The sequence below is a fragment of the Myodes glareolus genome, chromosome 6 (assembly GCF_982192425.1).
Source record: "Myodes glareolus chromosome 6, mMyoGla1.1, whole genome shotgun sequence".
Taxonomy (NCBI): Eukaryota; Metazoa; Chordata; class Mammalia; order Rodentia; family Cricetidae; genus Myodes; species Myodes glareolus.
The window spans coordinates 104,266,511-104,276,739 of record NC_142031.1 but is presented as its reverse complement, the minus strand read 5'-3'; the positions used below and the strand labels follow the sequence as shown (position 1 = coordinate 104,276,739).

The 10,229-nt window shown below is 39.8% G+C and overlaps 1 protein-coding gene across 1 annotated transcript; it reads right to left on the bottom strand.

Moving 5' to 3' along the window:
- Positions 1-263: 263 nt before the first annotated feature.
- Lsm5 (LSM5 homolog, U6 small nuclear RNA and mRNA degradation associated) lies at positions 264-3,222 on the bottom strand. The gene is made up of 5 exons (XM_048440414.3): positions 3,088-3,222; positions 2,064-2,159; positions 1,754-1,781; positions 836-908; positions 264-484 (listed from the first exon to the last, which is right to left on the bottom strand). Exons 1-5 carry the CDS (start codon positions 3,131-3,133, stop codon positions 452-454), a joined length of 276 nt encoding a protein of 91 aa, XP_048296371.3. The 5' UTR covers positions 3,134-3,222; the 3' UTR covers positions 264-451.
- Positions 3,223-10,229: the final 7,007 nt, after the last annotated feature.

Sequence of the window (10,229 nt, the reverse complement as noted above, 5' to 3'; positions counted from 1 at the left end):
AAGTTGAGTTACCTGCTGTGGATGCCGGGAACCAAAGTAGGGTCTTCCGAAAGAGCAGCAAATGCTTTTAATTGCTGAGCCATACATCGGCTCAGATAGACCCCTTCCACCCTTCCCCACCCTCAAGTCTCTGAATAAAATGGCTTGCCCAACCCAAATCAAATAAAGGAGGAAGAAAATAAACAGAAATCAATATGAAACCAAGTATAAAAATTACTATATTTGTTACACTAGATATTTCAACATAATAAATAAAATCGCAATTAACCAAAAACATTTTTATTTTTTTAAGTCTTTAAAAAAACAAAACTATTCCTTTCCCAAAATAACCATGATTAGTTTAGAAAAATGGGTGTATATCTTCAAAGTATTTCCTTTCAACGGAAACTTCATTTTATAGAATCTAAACAATAAAGGTTTTTAAAAGCCAGAATAAGTCAAGGAAATCCACTCATACTTCAGGCCCTTCTCCTCCAGGAACCAGCTGCATTAGAGAAAAGGAGTTTATTAATAACACCATCATACCACCTAAAAACCCCCACGTGTTCCTCATGGACCAAAGTCACCTTTGTCTCTCCCCATCCTTCAGTTTCCATTTTCTCCCAGTCACCAATATCTGTTAGTAATCCCAACATTAACTCATGTTTAAGAGGTTCAAAAATGATTCCTGATGAACTAAAATATTAGGCCAATAAATCTTAAGAACCAATGCTCTTTCAATAGCTGCTTCGGGGCACCCACAGCTCCCTTCCCATCCTCAGCAGTTAGTCTGTTCTGCAAACCCTGCTCCATAAGAGTACACTGATTTCAAAATAAAACAGTTTTAAAGTCTTACCATCGTTATATTATTTCCATTTAGTAAAATCTGATCTAATTTTGTAATCCTTCTTCCTTCTGGTGTAATTTCACTAAATAAACAGAATAGAGTCAGGATAAACGAGTATTCAAAGGCAACTTTTTTGGAAACACTTTCCCTCCCTGGAAATTATTCTTGGGGTAAGGAGAACAGCTTGGTGGCAGGCACACCTGGGTGGCCAAGCAGAAGGCCCTGGGTTCAACCCTTAGCACCAAAACTGTTATTCTTACATATGAACGAATGCGAAATCATACAATTACAATTAATTTTCAGAAATACAGTCTGCCCACTGAATAATGGTAATGTAACTATAGTTCACTATAAAGCTTGTTCACATGAATTTCTTAGAAATTCAGGAAAAACATTAAGATAATAATCCTCTGACCCAACCTCACAAACACCAGTAAATAAAGCTTCAGTATTAAAATAATTCCAACAGGTAATACTTTTTATAAATCATACTAATCCTGCTACGGTATTGAAATGAACGTGGCCTCCACAGGTTCATATGTTTGAAAAACTTGGTCCTCCGTTGGTAGAAATTGGGAATGATTAGGAGGTACGGTCTTATTAGAGGTGTGTCACTGGGGGTGGGTTTTATGATTGTTCAAAAGAATAAGTCATACCCGTTCATACCCGTCTCGTGGTTATCTCAGCATATAACTCAGCTACCACCCCTGCTCCACACCTGCCTGCCTGTTGCCCCACTCCCTGCCATGAAAGTCGTGGACCCTAACCCAGAAACTGTGAGCAAGCCCACAGTAAATGCTTTCTTTTATAAGCTGCCTTGGTAATTCTGTTTCTTCACAGCAACAGAAAAGCAACTAAGAGGCCTGCCTTGAATTTAAAAAGATTTCCTCCCCAAGTTCCCATTCTTTAATTTTTAATACTACTCACAACTCTGTGACATCTTCCAACACCATATCTGAAATTTGTTGTTAAGAAAATAAACACGGTTGGATTTATTCTGCTTTATGTTTTGATTTGATTCCAAATACGTTCAACACAATGGTGCAAATTCAAAAGGTTTGTTGTTGCCAAGAAAGCTATCTTCCCTCGGCAAGCATACCCCTTAAAATGCTACCAAGTTCCTAGAAAATAAAATGATTTTTAATGTTATAACAGAAATACATCACCTGCCTAGGGCTCTTATATGAATACAACTTTAAAAACCTGTATGTACCATCACCACTTTTTGAAAGGATACTGACAAAGTCATCAAATCCTAGAAGTGTCCCGACTATTTCTTTATCACTCTTCATCACGATATGAATTCTTGACCCTATACACTTGTCCACAAGCTCTGGAGAAGGAAAAGGACTGTTTTACCCACTTATTAGTCCAACAAACATTTGAGTGCTTACTTTATTATTTTCGTATCATTAAACAAAATGCAGTCATTCAATTACTACATCTTATACAAATCTTTGTTCGACCATTGGCACAAATGTTTGCCTTACCTCTTTTTTTGCGTTTGCCTTACCTCTTTTTTTGCTGCAATGAATATGACTGCGAGTTTACTTAGATTATTTGGTTAATACATGAAAACGCACACACCAAAAGGTTGAGAAACTCTATAGATTTCCTCGTCAGTGTTTCTATGGATAAACAGTATCTAACACATACTGGAGTGGACACTGCGAAAACTTCCGACCACAGTCACATTTACTAACTTCATCAGCGCCTCAACATACCAGGGAAGAGGGATTACGGACATCAGCTTCCTGTCACTTTTCTCACCTCGCCTTTACCTCTGTGCTTGGAGACCCACCCGAGCATCTCTGCAGCCAACTTAGCACTGCTCGGTACCATGGTTTTCAGTGTGCTATCCGAAAGCAAGGGCTGTAATTTAAGCTCGTTATTCAACAGTCCCCTGGCACAGTGACGGGACTCCTTGATGAATTCATGAATAACGGGGCTCATTTCCAGATTTCTCTTTTAAGATTCATTGTAGACAGTGGCGCCCTCCTTACACAACCAGACACTGCACAGGGTCTACCAAACCTGGAGACCGAAAACGCCAAACCGCGACTTGGGACGGCTACCCACGACATCTTAACTGGCGAGCTCACAAAGAAGGCCGAGGGCGTCCTTCACTAAGTGGGACCCTCGCCGACCACAGGTAAAACGGTCTGTCTTTCCGGCGACGCCAAAGGCGGGGCGGCCGGGCCCGCCTCGGCCTCCGGCGCGGAACTGCAACAACCCGCCCGCTCCCCAGGCAAGACTTTTACCTAGTGGCAAGAGTTGGGACGGGTTCGTGGTCGCGTTAGCCGCCATGGCCACGCCGGAAGTGGCCTAAGGCCCCCGGCGCAGACTTTAAAAGAGCGCGCTTCCGCCCTTTTCCGCAGCCGGATCAGACAAAACTAATCGGATGTCGATCTTGAGATCGGGCGCGTCAAAATGGATCGCCGAGAGATTCGATAGAACAGTTCGGACCTCAAGCGGTGCCACAATTCCGACAGGCGTCTGTGGTGCCCCAGAAGTTTTGCTAAACTTTAGAGATAGCTTGCCTCCTCTATTCCGGAAGACCACAACATACGAGATCTCTGACTTGGGTAGTTTTCCTCTAGAAGGTTGCATCTCAAGCCGGGATCTTTCTTCAAGAGCAGTAAAAGTAATTCAGATTTCATATCTGTGTTCTCAACAACTACCCATTTTCTTAAGGAAGCCTGGAGGACTGAAAACCCATACGAAGCATTTTTTTTTAATATTCGATACCGGGCTTTCACAAGTTTTGTTTGTTTTTGTTTTGTTCACTACTTAATTTCCTATCATTCATGAGGTGCAAGGCTTGGACCCACTTTAAAAAAAAATAGAAAGCAGATAAATTTCTTTACCTTCGTCTGTCTCATTTTTATCTGAGGAACTTAAAGCTAAACAGTCTAAACATGAGAGAGCATAATGAACTGCATTCATTTTTACACTGTTTGGTAGGCACCCTTCTTTCCTTTGTTGAGCAAACAAAAATCTGTCGACTACTGTTTGACTAGCAGTTTGCTGGATATACAAACCAATATACAGCAAAGTCTTTTACCGAAATGTGTGGGAAGAGGGACAAATAATAAATTTTATGTATATAGCTCCATGAAATTTAATATATAAAACAATGCCTCTAGGGATCCTGGGAAACTCAACTCCATTCTCAATTTCAAGCCACCCCCATTCCTTAAATCTTGTGTACTTACTAGGTGCCAGAACAATTACAAATATACTTTTTACAGCCATCCTTTGAGGCAAGAATCATGATTAGGGCTGGAGAGATGGCTCAGCGGTTAAGAGCACTGGCTGCTCTTTCAGAGGTTCTGAGTTCAATTCCCAGCAACCACATGGTGGCTCACAACCATCTGTAATGGGATCTGGTGCCCTCTTTTGGCCTGCAGGCATACACACAGATAGAATATTGTATACATAATAAATAAATAATTTTTTTTTAAAAAAAGAGCCATGACTAAGTTCCTTGTGCTTAAAGAAGTTAAGTACTGTCTCATGGCTAAACATTATCAACTTGAAAAGCTTCACAGAGGAATTGACAGGAATCTAATGTTACAAAGGCAGCATTCCAAGTGCAGGGGACATTATGTGCAGTTGGTATGTGTCACTTCCAATCTTCTCTTACAGATTTTGACTTTAAACCATACACATTTCTCTTGTATTTAGCATAACACACTTAACTGCCTTCTCAAATATATTTCCTTAACAACCCCAATCTTCACCATTTTTTCTTATTTAACTTTATGATATTACTCCATGTCCTGGTAAAGATGTTGCTCATGTTTCAACACCCTTCTCAGAGATGATCACCTATTCTAATTTGTGTGGTCTTGTTGTTATCTATCACTGGCTGGCAGCAGTGTTAATAGTTCTCAGAGTTATCGTGGTGTATTTTTACATAATTATTTAACAAAGCTACCTCCCATTAAAAGACTGAGTTCCTCAAGACTAAGAATTGAGACATAGCATTGAGATTAAATCTATTGGTTCTGAATTTAATGATTTTTATACTAATTCAACCTTCACAATTTTTGAAAGCTTTAAAAATGTTTTAAAGATTACATTTGTGTGCACCATGCGAGCGAACATATCCGTGTGTGTGTGTGTGTGTGTGTGTGTGTGTGTGTGTGTGCCACACCAACTCCAGTGTCGTGTGTGTGACATGACATATGTTATTATGACAGACGGAAGCTATGTGTCCTATGGGACTAGACTTACTGGAGGTCAACGGCAGATGGCCCGGTATTGGCGGCCCTTGAGGCATAGACAGGTTTCTCGATTAGCTGGCTATGCGGGATATGGGCTTTGCACAATCCCTTTCATAATAACGATAGTCTTTATATATACAAGACAAGGATTATTTCTTCAGGAACAGCTCTGGGATAGGGAAGCACAGTATGGGAATAAAGACTACAGCAGAACCTTTGTCATACACAGGGTGTATGATGAGCAAGGGAATAGATGGGTTAATGTTGGTGGACAAAGAGTGTTATACTTTGAACTTTATGGATAGGCTTGCTAGATCCCAACCCCCATAGTGTCTGCAGCATTAGAAGGTACTAAAAAGTATATTTCAGCAGGTGCAGAGAACTGATTAAGTATATTTGGTCACTAGATGAAATAAAGAAAGGGTTAGAAAGAGGAAGGGCCATGATAGCAATAATAAGACAGAAACTTTCTATTCATAAGATGAAACCGCTTGTCTGAGGTTTACGTTCCCAAGGACAAGATTTCCTCTTCTAAGGATGCTTTATGTCTAACACCTGTCCCTGATAATATGCTTTTCTTATAATATTGCTGATGTGACTAAAAGAAGCTTTCATACTCTGCCAACCAATAATACATGACATTCTGATTTGTTCTTTGTTTGAATACTATATAATGAAAACATGAATTCAGTAAAATCCAGCAGATTCCAACCACTCTCTTCTGTGTTGTGTCTGTCTGTCACTCACCGAACTTGTGCCATCCTGTGTGTACTAAGACCCTGCTTCTCCCACGGTCTGAGTGGCTTCCCTGAGCCAGTCCGTGGCATGTGTGTAACAGGACAATTTGAAAGAATATGTTCTTTCCTCTTGCATCTGGGTTCTAGGGCTCAAACTCAGGTAACCAGCCTTGCACTTTGACTTACTGAGCCATCTCATTAACCCACCACAATTTCTGCTAATTATTTGATTTATGGGTGTATTACTTAAGCTTTTTAAATCTCAATTTATCTACTAGAAACAGTGGTGTTAGTGGCAAGTAATATATTTCATTATTTATTTACATACTTGTGTTTATGGGTGTTTTGTTTGTTGTTTGCCTCTCTTAATCACTGCTATGAAGAAACACCATGACCAAGACAACACTTATAAAAGAACGTAATTAATTGGGAGCTTGCTTACAGTTTCAGAGGTTTAGTTCATTATTATCCCAGTGGGGAAACTTGGCAGCACTCATGACACTGGAGTAGGAGCTGAGAGCTACATTCTGATCTACAGGCCAAGAGAAAGAGACTGGGCCTGGCATGACTTTTGAAAACCTCAAAGCCCATCCCCAGTGATATACTTCCTCCAAGGCCACACCTACTGCAATGAGGTCACACCTCCTAATCCTTGCAGTCCTTTCAAACAGTTCCACTCCCTGGCAGCTAAGCATTCAAATCTATGAGCCTACATGGTCCATTCTTATTCAAACAAGCGCAATGTCTGTGTACCACATTTGTGCCTGGTGTCCATGGAGGCCAGAGAAGGCATCAGATCCCCCGGGACTTAAGTTACAGTCAGTTGTGAATCACCATGTAGGTGTTGGGAATCAAACCCAGGCTTCCTGGAAAAGGTGTCAGCGCTCTTACCCACAGAATCATCTCTCTTGCCCACTGGAAAGATAATTTTAATTATTAAATAAACTATGAAAATTGGTCAGGACGCGATCTAGTGCATAACAAACTAATATATAGTTGATGTATTGTTACTTATTGATCTTTGTTTCTTAATACTAACATGATATTTGGCTTAGGGTAGGGACTACATACAATAGCATTATTAATTGCTTGTTAATTAACCTGGTGAAATGGCTCAATTGGTAAAGCTGCATTTTGCCAAGCTGGATGACCTGAGCTCAATACCTGGAGCTCAGTAGGAAGAAGAAGTAAAACAACTCCCAAAAGCTGTCCTCCCTCTCCAACCTATGCATGCCCATAAACAAAATAAATGTAAAAGAAGATTTTTTATAGCCATAAACTGCATGAAGGTAACAATGTATCTTGCTTGGTGCACTAAAGCTACCACATGCCTAGATTTGGTCTAAACAATGTTCTTTGAATTTACTCTTATTTATGCCCATTGGCAGACTCCTTAATCTTTGTAGGGTTCTAAATACAGAGTAAGTACCAACTCATTTATGAAGACTCTTTCTTTTCTAGTTCTTCTTTTCTATCTTTATTCCTGTTTAATTTTCATCAGGAAAAGAATAATACATTCAGTGCTTTAAGTCTCCCATGATATGAACAGGAAGAACACTAGCAATTTTCTTTTTGCAGTGCTGGGGATGAAAGCAGAGACCTCATACATACTGGGAAAGTCCTACCAGTGAGCTCATTGAATGTTATGCTCCTAACCTGTTTTGGTGTGTGTGTGTGTGTGTGTGTGTGTGTGTGTGTGAGAGAGAGAGAGAGAGAGAGAGAGAGAGAGAGAGAGAGAGAGAGAGAGAGAGACAGACAGACAGAGAGAGACAGAGAGAGAGACAGAGACAGAGAGAGACAGAGAGAATGTACGCTTGCGTGCTTCTGAACACGTGTTTTGTTTTTGTTTTGTTTTTTAGACAGGCATCTCACTAAGCTACTCAGGCTGGCCTTATACTCACTTTGTAGTTCAGACAGCCCTTGAACTTTTTCCTCTACTGTTGCAGTCTCCCAAGTAGCTGGAATTAAAGGCCTGCAAAATTGGGCTCAGCGACATTAGCAATGTTTAATGCCACAGAAGAGAAAAAAACAGTCTGAAAAGTGAGCTTATAGCATTTACACAGTGGAATGAACAAGATTACTGGATGGGAACAGTTCTGCGCCATCGTGATCTTTCCTGAGGCAAGGAACAGCCCGCTGATTCCAGCTACAATTCCAGTGAGTTGGAAATCACGCCAGAGCTCCTGTCTCAGAGCGCACTCCCCACCGTGGTTCCTTACAGAGCAGGTATAAATGGAATTTATGAATCATCACAAAGTATTGGCTTCTAGGAAAAGCTTTTCAAGATGTTATATATTAAGAAAACCATTTTAAATCCCCCCGACATTACATGCCATTATATAAACACAATCAAAATTTCCTGTCAAAGCAAAGTAGGGAAACATACTTGGTTTTTGCTAACTAGCATTTCCTTCCAGACTTGGAATCCTCTCCCTAATACTTTTGATAATAGGAGAAATTGTTTCTCTTACTAAGGCTTTTGTCCGTGGGAATAATATCCTGGTCATGAATTTATTCTACAGTAATGCAATTCACTTAAAAACTAATGCAGAGTCTGGAAAAAAATGGCTTAGTTGGTAAAGTGTCTACCACCAAGCAGCAGGATCTGAGTTCATCACCTCGCACCTATGTAAGAAAATCTGGGAATAGTGACTCACATCTGTAATTCCAGTGCTGGGGAGGCAGAGACAGATTTCTAAGGCTTGCTGGTCCGTTCAGCAAATGGGTGAACTCCAGCTTCAGTGAAAGACCTTGCCAACAAATAAAGTGGAGAAGCAACTGAGGAAAGATGTTTGACATTGACCTCTGACCTCCACACACATGTGCACACATGCACAAACATGAACATATAAATACACACACATAAAACCTAATATAAGGGAGATGCCTTTCTAAACTGTTACATGAACCAGTTTGAAGTCCATGAAGTCTTTTGTCTCTTGCTTCTTTGGTGTACTGTATCTTCTCAAACCCTGAACTGAAATAAATCCTGTCTTCTTTAAGTCACTTATGGTCAGCATTTGGTCAGATAGTAACTAAATACAGCATGACTTTAAATGATATGTTCTTAGGATGTTTAAGCATAATAGTTATAAATAGATGATTTAATCTCACAAGACCACTCTAGGAAGCAAAATGACACATATTTCTGAAGGCATAATTATGTCTCCTGAACAGTGAATTAAATATTGATGTTTATTGTAGACAGAAATCTATCCACACATTTCAAACAAAAATGTGAAATCAGACTTAACTTTAGCTATGCTAACTGTGGAAAATAGTAACACAGTTTACAACAAGAAAATAGTAAATACAGGGACTGGAGAGACGGTCAAACAGTTAAGAGCACTGACAACTCTTCTAGAGGACCGGGTTCAATTCCCAGTACCCACATGGATGCTCACAACTGTCTGTAACTCCAAATCTAACATCGTCACAACATGAATGCAGACAAAACACCAATACATATAAAATAAAAATCGTTTTTGTAAAAAGGAACTAAAATAATAAAAATCAAGTAGTTAACATAAAAGGGTAACATACATGTTGACGTACTCTGTATGCTGGGATTAGTATATTTTTATGAAGTCATGATGAGCACTGTCAAAAGTTTTGTAATATAAAAAGGATATAAATAGTAACATATTGAAAAACGTTGAATAGTTTTAGTAGCATTTAAACAATATGCTTTTTGAAATTGTAGCTCATTCAGCAAAGCATTTAAAAACCCTTGGAACAACCGACCTATTTTATGCCAGTTATAGTAAATAAGCAATGAAAATTGGACACACACACACATTTTTTAATCATGGTACTAGAATAATCATTTTAAATGTAAATCCTTTGTCAAAGATATTATGATTCGAGGCTGAAAGTGCTTCCAAACTCTTACATGTCATTTATGTATTTATTTTTGCAGCTCTGTTTGCCTAGACTAACCTTAAACTCTCCATTGCCTTTTCTTCCGAACAGGTTCTTGGCCTCAGGTCCTGTAGCCAGGTGTACTGGGTTTAAACACTGCCCACTCTGCTCTGCCTTTGTTCTCCTTTTCTGATCACTTTCTAAATTAGCAGATCAGGAGTAGACTGTGAACTCAAACTTCAGGCTAAGGAGGAAGAGCTAAGCCCCCACCATACATACCACCACCACCTGGCCTTAGGGATGGAAGGCTGAGGCCATCCTGATCCGTGCTTGTTCCTATGATTTTTGGATTATGACTCTACAGATTTGAAATTATTGTTATTAATTATTGTTGTTGTTGTTTTACGAGACAGCATATTTCTGTGCAATCTTGGCCATTCTGGAACTGGCTCTGGACTCTGTAGACCCTGCTGGCCTCATCCTCAGAAATTCTCCTGCCTTTCTGCCTCTGGAGGGATGGGATTAAAGTGTGTGCCACCAAGTCCGGCCTGATCTGAAGTTACAAAGTGTTGCTGG